Source organism: Genypterus blacodes, unplaced genomic scaffold (assembly GCF_046128005.1).
Source record: "Genypterus blacodes isolate CSIRO-AG114 ecotype Tasmania unplaced genomic scaffold, CSIRO-AGI_Gbla_v1 ptg000032l_1, whole genome shotgun sequence".
NCBI lineage: Eukaryota > Metazoa > Chordata > Actinopteri > Ophidiiformes > Ophidiidae > Genypterus > Genypterus blacodes.
Window position 1 is genome coordinate 2,454,970 of NW_027466845.1, and position 17,237 is coordinate 2,472,206.

The window sequence follows — 17,237 nt, forward strand, 5'->3', positions numbered from 1 at the left end:
TCTTGCAATGATAAAAGTTCATTCAAAGAGATGTCAACACCTTTTATTGTTAACATATTAAACATTTCTTGACCAAAAATTTGCTTTTACACTTGATTTTGCCTACAAAGTAACAAGCAGACTTTAAATGTATTGCAAGCAAATGTACAAAAAAAAAAAGAATTGACAACTTCTAAAACAAGATTTAAAGTAGACGCTCTTTTTATAAATGTTTACAAAATCTTCTCAGTCTCTTTTCACACGAGCCTTCATGAGGGAGGAGCAGCGTTCCTTGTCATGGTGCTGAGTTCAGCGCAGAGCGCTCTGATGGCCGGTTGACTCTGCGATGTCTTGGACGTCTTCTGTCTCTTGCTCTTGGTTCTGGACACCAGGCCCACATGAGACATGAAGAGCTGCGGCCACGTGGCTCCGCTCCACAGCTCGTGAACGTAGAGCGACAACAGAGCGAGGCCGGCCTCTGAAAGGAGAACGCAGACCTTTTGTTTATTTACAGTACAAGATGTTACCAGTGATTTATTTATCTGGAGGATGTGAGCCACAACACTGTGCGCTCCAGCAGACGACAGTGTGTGATGAAGGGTTAAACCTGAGGGCTTCTGGAGCTCAGACTGAATGTTTGCAATGTCTGAGAGTTCATGTTTTGTTCTATTGTTGCCTTTTAAAAAGCCACAGTGGAAATATTCACTGATTTCTCTCCAATAACGCAATGAACTGACGGATACTTGAGACTCAGAAAAGACAAATCTGTCTGCGTCTGCATTCTGTTTCATGATCCACAGCAAAGTAAACAGCATTCACTCATTTCTGCATTGATTATCTGCTGCCTTGTAGTCTCAAAGTGTTTTTCTTGTAATATAACTGCATGCAAATAAGGATTAAAATACTAACAACGTGATTAAGAAGCTTCTTACCGCTTCTCGACCGATCCCATGTGGCCTCAGGTGAACATGCAGAGACCACCTGCTGGTGCAGGGCTGGCAGGGGGCCTTGGCTCTCCAGGAAGTGAATCATAATGCTGGTGAAGAGCTTAAAGGTCTCCAGGCTTGTCGGAGGGCAGAGGTCAGACCGGGCCTCCGAGGCTCGGTGGTACAGCCTGAGCAGGTCGGCTTTCAGGCTGGGGTCGAGCAACACGGCGTCCACCACGCCTCTGTGTTTCATCACGGCCCGCTGAAGCCACAGCAGGAAGTCTTCTGTTGTGTTCCTGTGGTATGAGCCCTCCAGCAGGCGCCGCAGGGACCACCTGGTCAGCAGGTGTGCCGTGTCGCTGTCCAAACAGCTGGCGTCCTGTTCCTGGGCGCACACAGGCTCCCACTGAACAAAGATGGCGCTCAGGTAAACTTTACACTCGGACAGATTCGCCTGCTCTTGTTTCTCTGTGTCGCCGTCTTCAGCCGGGTCCTCCTTCCTCTGGCGGGCCTGAGAAGAAGAGCCTCTCCCTCTCGCCTTATCCTTCCCTGTGCCTGAGGAGGAAGATGAGAAATCCATTACAAAAAGGTCCACAGCTCTAAAGTCTCCCAACCTATAAATAAGTCAGGCGTGTAATGTGTTGATGTGATGTAATGTGAGTGTGTGAGGGCCCAGGAGGATTCGTCTCCCCGAGCAGAGCAGACAGCAGAACACTGGGTCAGAGCGGCAAAGCCTGCCTCACTCCAGACTGATTCATGAACGCTTCTCTCCACCCGGGTCAGAACCACGACTCACCCAGCAGCTCCTTCACTTTGTGTTTGTCAGACAGCGCTTGTAGCTGGGCGAGCAGCGCGGCGTCTCGGGACAGGAAGGCCCAGGAGTGGAGGAGGAGGAGGACGTTGGTGCAGGAGAGCGGCTGCGGGCGGAGCGTGAGCCAGTCGGCCTGTTGGTTCGCGCTCAGAGCCGTGCCGTGATGCTTCAGCGCCGAGCTCAGCGTCTGCAGCACCAGGCGGAGCTGAGCCGCCTTCACACCCGACCTGTAGAGGAGGAGATCGAGCAAAACACTGGAATCCTCAACCAGACGAGTGTAAGGAGAGAAATGAAACATGGTGGAGGGAGTCATGGTTACCTGAGATGTCTGATGAGGCTGGAGGCTGCACACAGGAACTCACTGATGAGGGGCAGCGGGAGACACTTGATGGAGATGTGAGGTTTCTCTTCCCCAGCTGCAGAGGAGGAGGTCTTGTTTTCCTCCACCTGCTTCTCCTTCTGCCCCAGGTTGGTGAACCACAGTGTGTGGAGCAGATCTACAATAGCAACGAGCAGATGCTGGTCCAGATGCCTGAGGGGGGGAGGGGGAGGGGGTAAAGGTATGAATATGTAGAATCTAACAATCTGGACATTTTTATTGTGATGACCTGGCTTGACCTCACCTTTTGTCCACCACCTGTAGCATCCAGGTGAGGAGGCCAGAGGTCTTGGTGAGGTTATACGCAGCTTTGGTCACATGGGCCGCCCGGCTCAGCACCCTGAGGATCTGCACCTGGTGGAGCGCACAAGAGGGAGATCGACTTCAGTTTGAATTCACTAATGTGTGCTGATTCCCACAGTGTGAGTGTGTGTGTGTGTACCTGTGTGTGCTCGTCACACAGCGGGCTGCTGCTGAAGCCCAACAGGCTCTGGAAGATGCCCTGCTGGTGACAGAGCTCGTAGCAGTGTCGGTCAGTCAGCCCCTCCTCCAGCACGCTCAGGATCCACTCACGCTCCATCTTGTGCTGAAGAAGACAAAACACAGCGTCACTCACACTCACACTCACACAGATGACGTCACCTTCAAAAACAAACCCTGAACCGACACCAACAAGCAACAGATGAAGGCTGAGTGTTGTTGACACACACACACGCACACACACAGCTTATCTGGATGGTGGTGTGTGTGGTCAGGGTTGAGATTCAGCAGTTCTGATTAATGATAAACAGGAAGTAAAACGTGTGAATCTGCACCTCCAAGTCAAAGCCATAGAAGAGCTTGAAGAACTCAGGGACTCGTCTGAAGTCCAGACTCTGATGGGACAGCAGGAACCGGTTCAGCACCACGTACATGTGATCCTCTGGAGGGGAAACAAATCAATTACAAATCATACAAAATCAATAATGGAAATATCAACAGCCTAAGTTCACTAAGTGTGTGTGTGTGTGTGTGTGTGTGTGTGTGTGTGTGTGTGTGTGTGTGTGTGTGTGTGTGTGTGTGTGTGTGTGTGTGTGTGTGTGTGTGTGTGTGTGTGTGTGTGTGTGTGTGTGTGTGTGTGTGTGTGTGTGTGTGTGTGTGTGTGTTTCCTGGTTTACACACCGGGTCTGAGCATCTGCTGAACCACTCTGGTGATGTAGGAGGTCAGGACAAAGGGGAGCCTCAGGTTCTGCTGTCGAATCCCATTCTTCACCGTGTCGATCAGGTACAGCACCTGTGAAACAAAACCAAGAAGCTCCTCAGGTTTCTGACGTGGATCTCTCAGACGCCGGAGCATTTGGAGGCTAAACGTGGCTCTCACCTGTCTCCTCTCTCTGAATCTGGCGCCCTCTAGGTGTTGGTAGTAGCAGCTCAGGACGTGGTAGGCAGCTGCCCTCAGTTTGGGGTCGTAGCTGCTCAGGGCCGTGACCGTGACCCCCAGGGCGTGGCTGGACACAAACTTCAGGCAGTCCACGATGCACTCTGACACACACACACAGGGAGGAATGTGTGTTAATAATGAGCGTGGCCACCCTGAGATGATCTGTGGCGCTGCAGAGGGATGTGAACCTCACCTGGCTGCAGAATGGCACTGAACAGAGGCAGGAGAAAACAGGGATCATAAAGATTCCCGGGGTCCTTCTCTCCGTCACAGCTGAACAGCTCCTTCCCTTCCTATAAGAGAGACAAATGTGGACATTAAGGCTACGTCTCACAGCAGTATGGCTCTAAACATGAAGTAGGTGCTGACCAGTGGGAGGATCCTGCGTTGCTGGGGGAAGTGTGTGACGGTTCGGAGCATCCTGTCAGGCTTCAGCAGTGCCAGCAGCTCGTCTGAGCCCGTCTGCTTCCACAGAGACGCTCCCAGGCTCTTCCTGGTTTTGTGATGCTCCACGGCTGCGGGGCCCCACAACAACGACCTGGATGAGAACAAACGCACAATGAGCAATCGCGTGTGATAAACTGCACGTGCTTCCTGCCTGATGAAATCGAAAAGAGAACTTACTGAAACTTAAGCACACTGACGTCGTTTCTCTCGTACTGCTGAAGAAGCAGCAACAGTTTCTGATCTGCAAACACAACGAGATGTGAGGACGAGGGAAGAGGAACAAACAGAGAGAGAGAGAGAGAGAAAGAGAGAGAGAGAGAGAGAGACGACTGGATGGACTGATTTACCTGAAGTGCTCAGCGTGGCTCCGTACGCTCCCAGCAGGATGACTAAATGATTGACGTTACAGACTTTGGGACATTTCTTCACCAGACAGAGGAGGAGCGACACCAGCGCCTCTGAAATGACAATAACGAGAGTGTGTGTGTGTGTGTGACCATGAATGTAAAGACTGTGGGATGAGACTCTGTGTGTATTTACCTTTAACCTCTGAGCGGTCACTGCTGGGCTCTTCTTCACACTCCAACATGGTGGGCAGGAACAGAGAGTGGCTGCTGGTCATCATGTGCAGGGTGGATAAAGGCGTCAGATCCTTCGGGGGTTCGCCGCCGTACATCACCTCCAACAGGCTGCACAACGTCTCCAGGAAGTGGCGGTCCTTGTAGCGATACCTTCAGTGAGGAGGGAACGATCACATGTAAACACGCCAAGCACATCAAACACTTAGCGGAGAAGAATCGTTATCTTACTTGAGTCCGTTCTTGACAAAGCCGTTCCATTCGGACGCAGAGACGTCGTTGGGACTCAGCAGGAGCTTCCCCAGCCTCTCCTGGACGCTCTGCTCCTGCGCCGACGGGGAGGCCGCCTGCTCCTTGGCGTGACTGTAAGAGGCGGCCAGGCACTTGAGGGCGGCCGAGGCGACGGTCTTCCTCCACGTTTCCTGTTCCTCCGGGAAATCCGCCAGTTTCTCCGCGACGACATCCACCAGCTGCCACCTGGAGGAGACAAACAAACCATGTATGAGCAGGAAGGAGCTGCTGACACCGACACTGAAGCTGCTGCTGCTGTCTGGGTGGAACATTACGTCTCCAATCTGTCGGCTCTCTGGAGGGCGGCGGGCAGGCTGGTGATCAGGTGCCGGATGTCCTTGATGTTAGCTGAGTGTTTGATCAGCCGGGTCAGAGTCTCTGCATGCAGCGCCCCGCAGGCTTCCTCCAGGTTCCCCAGGACTGAGTGGGACAACTTAGCCAGCAGCGATTGCTTCAGTGCTTTGAGGACGTCGGCTTGCACTGGAAGAGAGAAGGGAGGAAGATCAATCACCACCAAGAAACACCCGAACAATCTGACACTGTATGTTTTTGGCAATGATTCACAAAGCTACTCAAACTTCAGACGAGCAGTTTGAGTACAGACCATCTTTGGGCCGGGCCGGATCCTCCCTCTCTGCCACCTGCAGGTAGGTGTTAATGGGCGGTAGGAAGTCTTCAGTTTGAGCGGAGAGCGTCTCCATGTTTGCAGGCTCAGAGCACCACAGCTCAAAGCTCAGTCTGTGTGTGGAGCAGTTGTGCAGCAGCAGAGCGGCGATGGCCTGAGCGGTGAGGCGAGGCTGCAGGAGGCAGTGCAGCAGCACCTCCGTGTGGATGAGCTTGGCACTGCCGGGCTCGCTGGAGAGCGTCTGGAGCAGGAAGTCCTCCAGCGCCGGGCTGGAGCAGGACAGCAGCAGGGTCCCCAGGCCGTGGAGGTGAGCCTGGGACAGGAAGATGCACCGCTCCTGGTACGAGCCGCGTTTCCATTCAGTGAGGATCTGCAGCGCCGTGTGGCCGTAGACGCTGAGCTCGGCGAGTTTGTCCTTACCGCCCGAGCAGATGAGGCTCTCCTGGGGGAGGAGCAGCAGCCTGGAGACCACCTCTGTTAGATTAGAGGAGTCCATGAAGCCATGCAGGGACAGGAGGGCCTGGAAAGGTCGGGACTGTGTCTTAGCAGCCTTTGATCCCTTCTCCTCGAGCTCCTTCAGCACGGCTCGTTCTATGGCCCCTATGAAGCTGCTGAGGAGGTCCAGGTGACCCAGATCGTGGAGAGTGGCGGCGCTGGACTTCAGCAGGTTCAGGACGCCGTCGCTAAGCTGAGCGCACAGTTGCTTCAGCCTGACGGGGTTCAGAGTGTGAGGGGGGAACACAGAGAGCTCCAAAGCCAGAAACCACTGCTCCAAACACGGATGCTTGAAGATGGAACCCAGAGCTGAGAGGAGAACCTGAACACACAGACGCACAGATTAAACACTGAGATAAAGTAGAGCAGAAAGTAAACAGCTGAACCGTTTCCTGACCTGCTCTTTAATGGATTCCACTGAAGAGGACTGGTTGAGGTCCAGGAAGAGGTCCGACCCTTCTTGGCCGCTCTCTGCCTCTGGCTCAGAGTTCGTGGTCTCCTGGAATCCCTGCAGTTTGGACAGCAGATCCTGCAGGATTCCCATCAAGGCCTTCAGAAGTGGAATTCCTGCGTCTTTGGAAAGCTGCGGGGAAAACAACATTAAGGTTTGTGTAAACATGTGGCGTTACGTCGGGGCCGAGGCCGGGCCGGCGTTTTGCTCTCACCGTGCCAAAGTCGTCCACTGTGGATTTGACGTAGAGTAAAATTTGCTTGATTGCCACTGGAAACTCGGCCATGGAGAGTTTAGCTGCAGCTTCTTCAACGTTTGTCCTGAATTGGTCTTCCAGGAGAGCGGCGGCTCCCCGGCTGTACGCTGCTTTCATCAGTGTGGTGAAGGAGGCCGGGACATCTTCAGAGACGCATTCAGGAGATTTAAACTGGACAAAACAAAGAAATGTTATTTTCTACATCCAGAAATCACATCGGAGAGTTTAGTGACGCCGCCGCAAACTGACCAGCTCCTCCCGACTCTGTGCTGGAAGCCATTTGGAGTAATAGTGGTGCAGGTGAATGATGGAGGGATGAGGTGGAAGAGGAGGAGGAAGAGGAGGAGGGTTTTCGGAGGAGGTGAGCTCTTTATCGTACTGCAGCAGACCCAGACAGAGAGGGAGCGGATCCCTCTGACAGTGCAGCACGTCTGACAGCACCGAGGACAGATACTCAAACACCACCGCTAAGGTCAGGAAGAAGAAGAACACACAACCTGGTCAGACATATTGATTCAGTAACACTCAGTTGTTGTTCCTGTTGTAACTTGTTTCTCTCGGGTCGGTTGTTTGGAGGAGGTATGGAGTGCATTCCTAGTTCCCATGTGAGCTTCTTCCCCTCCCCTCATCTCCTCTAACGTCCTGAGTCTTTACCTCGGTCTGCTGGCAGTGTGTTCCGCGCCTCCAGAGCAGCAGGCACGGCGGCGCTGAAGGGGAAGGTCTGGATAATGAGGTCCTCGCTCAGAGACGGCCCAAACTCCTCCATCTCCCCTTCGTTACCCTCCATAATGACATCCAGCATGTCCAGGACGTCTGGGGAGACATCGTTAAGGTTGAGAAATGAGGTTTCAGCTCTGGAGGGGGGGGAAAGGAGCGGGCGGTCGCACCTTATATGATGACTCACCGTCGATGTGCGAGACAGGGATGCTGACGGCGTCTCCGTCCTGAGGGCACAGGTTGGCCTGCAGGTAGGCCGCCTCCTGCACCAGGCCGGCCACCTTATCTGTGTAGACGTGGGAGTTACACACCAGCTTCACCAGCACCTAGAGAGGAGGCAGAGAGGATTCAGAGGCGGAACGAGAGAGTTAGGGCGACTCATTTAGCAGCACTGTGTTTGTGAGTCAAAGCCACACTGCATGGATTAGACACCATTGATTAGATGACATAAGCAGACAGTGACAAACATTTGTGACTAATTATCGCCTTTATGCAGTCTAGAATGTATCCTTTAGCTCTTTTAGCGTTGCTTTGTACTTGCACATCTGTCTGAAACACCTGGACCCACCCTCTCTAAGAACTGGATCACAGTCTCCTGTCGGCTGGGTTCCAGTCTGCTCAGCTGGTCAAGCCAGAGGTCCAGCTCGGTCCAGGTGTACTCAAACACCCCGCTGTCCTTCAGCACCTGGATGGAAGTCAGGGGAAACAGAAAGTTAGTCAGTCGTCTTTTGCCCAGGTAGATATTTTAACAAGATGAAGCTGTCCTTACCTTGAGAAGCAGCAGACGGGTGGAGGTTTTCAGGTGGCTGCTGCTGCCCACAAACATCTTGAGGAGCAGGTAAAGCACCGACTTCTCTCCAGATGAGGATTCTGTTTCTGCCACATCCTGGGAAAGAAAGGCGAGATAACATGAAGCCACGTCTGATGATCGACGCCTGGACATCACACTGGAGACGCTGCTGCTGTGAGAAGCAGCTCAGATGAAGCTCGGCACCTGAATGCGGAACCAGGAGAATTTGCTGGCGGGGAGATCTAAGGCCAGCTGCAGGATCTGATACTGCAGGACAGGGGGAACTTCATCCCTCATCCCCTTCTCTGACACGATGCCTGCAGAGGTTTAAAGCAGAGTCAGACGCAGGAACCTCCAAAATGAAGAAGATCTCACACTCACCCTGAAGCCAAAGCACCACCTCACCTTTAAACAGCTTGCTGAAGTCAAACTTGCACTGGTTCACCAGATGTGGAACGACTTTCTGGTAAAGACAGATGACCCGGAGAATCAGAGCCTTCAGCAGGATGACCTCAGCGGACTCAGCAACAGCTACACAAACAGAAAAACACACAAATCACACCGCTGACAATGACTTTTGTGCCTTTTCCTTCACAGGCCCGATCAAACTCAATGTGATTACCAGGCGCTTCGCTTTTCCCATCGGTGGCGGCGGTGGCAGCGGTGGCAGCGGTGGCGGCGGTGGCAGCGGTGGCGGCGGTGGCGGCGGTGGCGGCGTTGGCGGCGTTGGCTTCCTTCTTGGACTTCTTATCTCCACCCTCTGTCTTCTCCTTCTTGGTAAGCGACTGCCACTTTGCCACTACGCTCGTCATATCGGGTAAAATCTGGAACGAAGCATGAAAAAAAAGGGAAACTTGAAATGAAAGCGATGCAGGATTACAATTGTAGGTCTAAATCTGCTGTTTCCTGTGGTTACCTTAGTCAGCGTCTCTCTGTACTGCTGCACTAAGTCATCCATCATGTCCTGGGTGTACAAGTCTGAGCTGTGCCAGGCGGACTTATCCAGAAGGTACTCTGTGTTCTTCTGGGCTCGTTTTAGGAGGAAATTCATCATGGAGAGAGTCGTGTGCTGCACTGTGGTGTTGGCAAGCTGCGAAACACCAGAGGAGACACTGAAGAGACACAGCTTCTACGTGGGTGAGACAGCTGCTGAGAATGCTGCAGGAGGGGATCAGGCACTTACACTGAGGCCCTGAGTGAAGAAGGCTTTGTTACAGACGGGAGGGACGGATATGACCATGATCATGGAGAGCAGGCGAGGCAGAGGGACGACCTCACGGGTCTGGAAGACGGCGGAGATCTCTGGCTGAGCCTCGTAGATCTGATATGCAAACACAAAAAAAGGTTTATTATCATTATAATGTTAAAATGCAACAAACACTGAGATCTCGACATAAACAGGAGCATTGCTGACCTTCTTCAGCAGCTTCACGTTGTCCTGCCAGGCACTTTTGAGACGCGGCGTGTATGAATACTGCGTCTCCTTGAAGTATCTGGATAGGATGTCCGGGCTGCTTTTCAGCACGTTCACCACCAGCTCAGCCACCAGCTCATCCTCCGTGGCCTGCTTCAGCCCCACCAGGAACTGCAGCAGGACAATGTTGCCAGGTCTGGAGACGAAGCAAAGCGTGCGGGTCAGAGCGAAGGAGGGCGACGAGCGGCGGACTCCTCCAAACCTGCAGACGACTCACCTGCCGGCGGTTCCCAAGCTGGTGTCGTGGAAGCTGATGCCGTGCTTACGAGAGCAACACAGGTCTAGGAGGAAAGAGTGGACAAGACCCCGGACTACAGATATCCCAGCATGCTCTGGGTCCCCTGACATCTTAAAAGACAATAAAGTCATGTTTAGAACAATCTGGTGGAAGACAAAGTTCAAGTTTGGCGACGGAGCTCATGGAGACGAGGAGCAAAGAACTCACTGTGTCGTCATCGGCGCTCGCATCCACGATCCCGTTCCACCTATACAGAGAGGCGATGCAGGCCAACACAGCGGGCGTGAAGAAGCGAACCTTCTGCGTTTTACTTATGGCTTTGTTAAGTACAACCTGCAAACACACAAACACACAAACACACATGACGATTACATGTTTTAATATATTTGTAGAGTTGTCATTTTAACCCCGTCCTTTCCTTGTCAGGAGTGAACGGCGATGTCACACACACTCACTCTGGTCTTCAGGGTGGACAGAATCAGGTTGACGATGGACATCCTGTCCTCCTTCAGCCCTGAGCTCAGGATCTCTGGCAGGAGCTCTGGGGCACAAAATCAACACACAATCAACACACAATCTACACACATTGATAGAATGAATAGTGTCTATTCTAATCCATGTCTGAGCTTTTACCTTTGACCTCTAATATCTGTCCCACTGTTGCATTGTCTCCAGACACCAGGAAGGACAGAGACCACTGGATGAACGCCATGCGAACATCCGGCCTTCCCTAAGAATGAAGAGATCGACAGAAGAACTTAAACATGCATCGATCAACAAGTCATGCTGAGAAAAAGAAGCATAAAGTGTATCTCACCCTTTTATCTTTTCTTTTTGTTAATCCAGACAGAGTTTTGTTGATATAAATGGAACTTAAAACCTCTCTGGCAGATTCTGGTCCCTGTGATGTCATAGCAGACAGGAAGCTGAGGCACTGACGGACAAACCTGCGCACAGAGGTAAACAACAACAACATCATCAGGGACTCAGACAGCAGACTCATGTTTCATCTTGCTGGTTGGTACAAAGCTGCTTCCACTCACCTGTGGTTTTCAGAATGGAAGGAGCCCTGCAGCAGCCTCATGTAGCTGGATGTGATCTTCTTCACGATGGCGTTGCCCACGGCGCTGAAGTGTGACAGGTCGCTGGCTGTCCTCAGCAGGATCGCCTCCAAGCTCTCAAAGATCACCGCCAGCTGGACACAAGGAGGGGAAGTGTGTCAAATTCAAACAGCAGGAATACATGAAGGTAGGAAATGTTAGTTTCTATAGGAAACCAATCACAGGTACAAAAACTCCATCATACCTCATTTTCTATTTGCTTGTCTCCATCCAGTAATTTGAATATTTCCGCACACTCCATTGAGATCTTAATGTAACCTTCCACCACATCGTACAAGTCAGGGCTCGGCAGCTTCTTTGCAGTTGATATGAATGTTTCAAGTCCTGCAGATGATAAAGAAAACAGAGAGTTAAAGCAGAAACAACAGAGTGCAGTCAGATGATACTGGCCTGGACATTTAGATGCAGTAACACATAAACTTATCTCGTTCATTCACTCATGCATGACTTCTTTTAACTTGTGTGACAACAACACACTGAACCGTCACCTTTGATAGCTGTGGTTGGCTCCTTTATCATGGCTTTGAACACCGTCCCATTGAACTCTATGACTTTCTCCTTTTTCGCCTTAACGTTTGACTCCACCGAGTCTTCGCTTTGCCGTTTTTTAGACATTTTATTCCTCGTGATAAACAACTGCAACCAACTTTTTGAATTATTGTCTGATCGTCATAAAAGCAAAAACTGTCTGTCAGTGTTTCCCACGTTGCGGTGTAAACAGAAAGATGTCCGCCGGGATTGTCGTCCGGCCAGGAAAAGTTAATTGTTGAAGATTCGTTCCGCGCCTACTACTTTTCGTTTTATTTACGTTTCTCGTCCAAGAAAACTTCGTAAATATTAAATACAAGCCAGGCAAATGTTAGTCGGTCCGTTTAAATAAAGGAACTCATTAGTTTGATTATCTATTCAATTTTTTTTTCATAGATTGCGTATTCTTGCGTTACACTAAGTTCCGCCTCGCTTCCACACTTTTGCAACATTGCTAAATTTTAATTTCCGGCAGTTTTGCATATCACATTATCTAAAATGATAAAAGTGTTTCGGGCCGCATCTCCCTTTCTTTGATGTTAGTCGAGGGTGTAAATTGATGTTGCTTGTTATTGTTCCCCAAAGTTGAACACTACTAAAGTCCCCAAATCGAAAAGTAATTAGTTTAAAAGCAAATCATGTCGTCACAGAGATGCAGTTTATGTGAAAACCCTTACATATCAGTCTGTAACAAGTTGCATATGAACAGATGCTTCGAGTTAAAATCCCATAAAACCACACAACTTTCTGTCCTGTCGTCCTCAGAGAAAAACAAGATACGTTTTGCCATAAGTGTCCAATGAAGGAACTCAGTTTTCATCAAATGTTAAATGTTTTGAATACTGACTCTCAAGCTCTGACACATGAAAGCAAGAAAGTTCTCCTGCATCCAAAGGCGACTAGTTTGACAGGGATGTGATATGAAATGAGGTCGACTGTGGACGATTCACATGGACCACAGTTCCAAATGATACACATCTGATTTACTGACTGTTAGAGGAAAGGACTTTCACAAATCTGTACAAGTCTGGAGCTTCATCTCCACGTGAATAATCATTTGTGTTGTCATTGTAGTCCATGGCCACCAGGGGTCGCTTTCGGTTGGTATGAAACCGTTACAAACAATCTTGTCATCCACCAGCTGTTGAGTCAAACGTGAGGCCTAATGAAGCAAATACCTGCTGGTTGTACTGACAGACTGTGAACCTGACTCTTGCATCATATTTTGTGTTGTGGTTCAGGTTGTGAGGAGCATTCTGACTCTGCTGCAGACACACACACACCCAGGCCTACTGACAAGCCTGCTGCTGTCTGGGGCTGCTGTGCATCATAAAAACTCTATCAGCCTGTGGAGCAGCAACCAAACACGACTTTAAAGACATTTGCAGAATAAGGTTCAGGTAACAAAGTAGATCTGCACTGAGATCACGAACCAGCATCCGTCCTCATAAATGTCCGTAAGATATAGAGATGCAGCTCAAGACTATACTGCTATAATGACGGAAACATCATCATTTGTATCTTCTATGCCATTCTGCTTACAGACGGAGTGTATTTTGTTCACATTCACAGCTGTATATCCATTCTGTTAATCCCCTGGAGTCACATCTGTTAATATCATCTATTTAATTACACATCACTGACAACACATAACAAATTAATGGACATAAATGAGTCACAGCACCCATCACTGGTACTAATAGGCTGGTACTGATTGGTTGGCTTGGTAAGGGTCCTGGGGTCTGCCCTGTCAGGGTCGGCCACAGCTGAGCGCCGAGCAGACGTTCAAACTTGACTATCTAGAGTCTTGGTAGTCAAGTTTGATCGTCTGCCCCGCTAGAGGAAGTTAAAGTCCAAATTGTTGCTTTTCTCAGTCGATGTGATACATATGTGCTTGAAGCAGAAAGACAGCTGTTCTCCAGGAGGATCAGAACCCAAAGACACTCTGAATGACACATGTGATTTAAGTACAATGCAGTTTATCGACCTCATTGTTATTGCATGATATATTAGGGGTATGTTACACATTTATACTCACATTAAAGTACGAAAGAGAAGTAACCATAGAAACACCAGCTAGTTTCTTTCTGTGGATCAGAACGTTATTGGCTCCACTTTTGTAGCAATGTGCGTCATTGGCTGTTTGATCTAACTTAAGTCTTTATTGATGCCCAAGAGGTAAATCCAATAAATGTAAGTTCCCATACCGGGAGTCGAACCTGGGCCACCTGGGTGAAAACCAGGAATCCTAACCGCTAGACCATATGGGACCTGCCTTCCCCTTAAGCTATCTAGCTATCTCCCTATCTCAGCCCCACCTTGTGTCATGGTCCTGGATCGTCTGTTTCCTGTTCAACTTTGTCCTCCCCTCTGCTCTCATTTCTGTCCCCTTCACTTCCTGCCTCTTGACTTCCTGTCTGTCCCTTATTGGTCTCACCTGTGTCTCATTAGTGTCCCTTTGTTCATGTTTGTCTCACCTCCTGTCTCACCTTCTGTCACATGTCTTTGTCCTTTTGTCGTAGTTGTCTCACTCCTGACCCACATGGTCTCCTGTTCCCCTGGTCTCTGCTGATGTTCCCAGTCTTTAGCTCCTTCACTCCCTCTTATCTTACTGGACTACCTGTTCTGTTCCTGGGTTCCTCATCTGATCCGCTGGCTCTTTCTTCTGAGCTCTGTAAGTTGATTTTTGTCAAGCACTTTGTTTCCTTTGTGGATTCCCTTTTGTGTCATGTAGATTACTTTTTCCTGCCCTTATTGGATTCTTGTTTGCTTGGTCACTTAAAGTTCTGGACTTATATTCGCCTTTGACTCTGAACTGCTTGTATATTTTGCGTTACTTCCTTACTCTTTACTTGGACTATTTCATTGATCAAAGACTGCTTTACTTTATGTTTGGTGTCCTACGTTTGAGTCCTTACTCCTCCTCACTAAGTAAACCTGTGACACATTTTGCCAGTGACTAACAGGACCGTCTGATGTGAATATGATGTAAACACCCTTCATTCAGGGTGCCAACATGGAAAAACACTAAAGGTGGAAATGGAAAAAAAATGGCCCAAAACATCAAAACAGGAACGAGGCTGTTAAATAATCGATGATTTCCCTCAGAGACGAACCTGCGGCCTTTCATTTGACCATCAAACAAACATTCTGAATTTTGAATCCATTTCTGTCTCTTGAATCAGATGTGGTTGCACTCTTGGTATTGATTATTTGTGAGTTCTTTGCTTTCATACAGAAGTTGATACAGACTACTGCTACTTTTCCGAGTTGATGCCACGCCAGACTTTCAGCACATTAACGTCCAACTTTAACCTGAGTGGGTGCGTTGTGGAGAGATTATTGAAGAATGTCTGAAATATTTGAATATCTCGTGTCTTTCTTCAGCACCAGTGGAGCTTTTAGTCTGAAGGCTGTGCAGGCTGCATGTTAAACCGCCTGGAGGACTTTGTGAGCGTTCTTCTCAAGTGGAGAGAGCAGCTTGGGCTGACTTTGACCCCCATCTCAAGCCTCAGCTGAGGGGTGTCGGAGGAGGGATTTGAGGGCTAGCAGATGCAATCCCTGTCAGGTTTACACTCAGTGGGCTTGGCCTGCTGCTTGACAATGCAAACACGAGGGTTGTGTGAGTGTGTGTGTGTGTGAGTGTGTGTGTGTGTGTGTGTGTGTGTGCCAGCGCCGTTATTAGATAATGAAAATGTTTGGACGGATGGATTGATTGATTACAGGGTTTCCCATGAATGTGTTTAACTGTGGCACACCACAACAATTTTGCATTACTCAGGAAAACAACAACACAAAGGGCTTTTTTTCCTTTCTTTCCCCTTCTTTGCGGCAGGCACAGGCACAAGCAATATGAGAGCGTGGCATTTTCCCTGGAAAAAATGTGCTTTGTTTAATGCCGTGTGTGTGAACAGCATGGAGGTGGGAGAACAACAGGATGGGAGTCGCATGCAATTGAAGCTCCGCACGGCAGAAGTTGGTATTTTGGTAAGAAACTGAGACGTTGACAGTGCTGAGAATAGATTTCTGCATAAGGTTTTCATCATGCTGTTGATTTCACCAGTGCGTGGGTGTGTGGGTGTGTGTGTGTGTGCGTGTGCAAGAAACACCAATTACAGAATGGTGCTGGAAACTAATAAGAAACAGGGAGAAAGTTACACTGATACTGACATCGCATTAACTTTAGGCGACATGAACTTTTTAATTAGAAAATACAATTTTAGGTCTTGTATTTTATAATCTAAAGCAAATTTTCAGTGTTTTATAAAGAATATTATTCAGCAGAGCTTCCAACTGGGACGTGACCTCGCTTCAGCCTCTGTTATTCTTCTAATCTCAGCATCCCTGCGGTTCTTTGTATCATTTTCACCTCCTTTCACATTGTGTAGTCACTTATTTAAGGTGGAAATGAGCTTCATCCTTCATCGGAGGTCAGATTCCACCCTGACATGCTCATAAATAAACATTCTCCTCTGCTATTTGAAATTAATAACCATGTAAGTACACTGATAACAGGAAGTGGACCTTTGGAACAGGATTGGGGGCTCTGGTCTGTCGTTAGGTTTGATAGTGGGGCTTTATTGATCCCTGTTCCCTGTTAATCCTCTGTTGGATTCATTTAAGTGCCGTTCTCATATTTTGGTGCATCATAATCCACTGTGAGTGATTTAACGCTTGGTTTGTTAATCTGACACACCTGCTTGAACCAAACACCCACACATGTTCCAGTTAAAACATTTATCCTATGCTCCTCCTGATGGCCCCGCCCACAAACCCCTCACATGTGCATCAGCTTTACTCTCAAATGGTACAATGGCTGCTTGTGTTCCATGGAGTTCAGACGCCGTGTTTGGAAATCCAAAGTTTTGAGAGCGTCTGGATTTCTCAACCTGTTTACTTCACTAATGAACTCCAAACAATGGTTGGATAGATTTTGTTTTGTCAATGATCCACTGCAGTATGACAGAGAAGAAAGATGGAAAGCCTCTGCAGTCGAGTCAAGAGTTTGAATCCTTTTATGACTGGGAAAGTGGGACTGACTATAAGGTCAAAGGTCAATCCCAGAATGGATTCAGGAGTTTGGAGGTCTGACACATCCTGTTCAGGTCTGGCCCTGCGTGCAGTAGACTGATATGGCCGCCAGACGAACTTGAAAGGTGAATGTAGCCGCCGCCGCCTTATGTTTCACGTTCTGTGGGAAGTATAGCACATCGTAAACAAAGCGATAAACTGCTCTGCTCGCTCGCCAGGACGCCAGGTTTGAAACATGTGCCACTAAATATCACGACCTGAGCGTGTGTGTGTGTGTGTGTGTGTGTGTGTGTGTGTGTGTGTGTGTGTGTGCATGATGGGCGAGTTTGACAGCCAGGATTCAAACCACCGGGACAGTTTGAAACATTGTCAGACTCAAAATTGGAAATGTTAGGAAATGTTTGTTCATGCTGGTTAAAACAGAAATGGAGAAGTATTTCGTTGTTTCACGCGTGAAGATCAACCAGCTGAGCCGCCTCATTAGGAGCCGTTGCTAAGGTGCTGCGTTCTCTCCGTGGGGCTCGACCGCTGGCGTGGAGAGGAAGCGGCAGCGCTGCAGCTATGCAGAGACGCTTTTCCGGCCCATAAACTTTGTGTTTATTTTCAAAGTTCTGGCCCTGGTGTGCTCCACTTCCTAAAGTCTGTTCTCCGTGAAACACTGGAGGACTCTGGCCTCTTGG

At 49.2% G+C, this 17,237-nt stretch overlaps 1 protein-coding gene and 1 non-coding gene across 2 annotated transcripts; both read right to left on the reverse strand.

Annotated features, from left to right (window-relative positions):
• Window positions 1-30: 30 nt before the first annotated feature.
• Window positions 31-11,753, reverse strand: urb1 (URB1 ribosome biogenesis homolog). The gene is made up of 38 exons (XM_076145979.1): window positions 11,487-11,753; window positions 11,183-11,322; window positions 10,921-11,072; window positions 10,695-10,824; window positions 10,511-10,607; window positions 10,333-10,418; window positions 10,085-10,210; window positions 9,857-9,987; window positions 9,580-9,775; window positions 9,349-9,486; window positions 9,082-9,255; window positions 8,788-8,989; window positions 8,571-8,696; window positions 8,370-8,482; window positions 8,145-8,261; window positions 7,944-8,060; window positions 7,563-7,701; window positions 7,313-7,471; window positions 6,908-7,125; window positions 6,617-6,829; window positions 6,349-6,534; window positions 5,436-6,273; window positions 5,107-5,311; window positions 4,772-5,017; window positions 4,503-4,693; window positions 4,310-4,420; window positions 4,140-4,203; window positions 3,885-4,053; window positions 3,709-3,808; window positions 3,456-3,616; window positions 3,257-3,368; window positions 2,911-3,017; window positions 2,538-2,681; window positions 2,340-2,449; window positions 2,036-2,248; window positions 1,702-1,943; window positions 912-1,460; window positions 31-457 (listed from the first exon to the last, which is right to left on the reverse strand). The coding sequence occupies exons 1-38, from the start codon at window positions 11,611-11,613 to the stop codon at window positions 249-251; spliced, it is 6,858 nt and encodes a 2,285-aa protein (XP_076002094.1). The 5' UTR covers window positions 11,614-11,753; the 3' UTR covers window positions 31-248.
• A 1,971-nt stretch (window positions 11,754-13,724) lies between these two features.
• trnae-uuc (transfer RNA glutamic acid (anticodon UUC)) lies at window positions 13,725-13,796 on the reverse strand. The gene has a single exon. It is a non-coding gene; the product is annotated as a tRNA-Glu (tRNA).
• Between the last annotated feature and the right edge of the window lie 3,441 nt (window positions 13,797-17,237).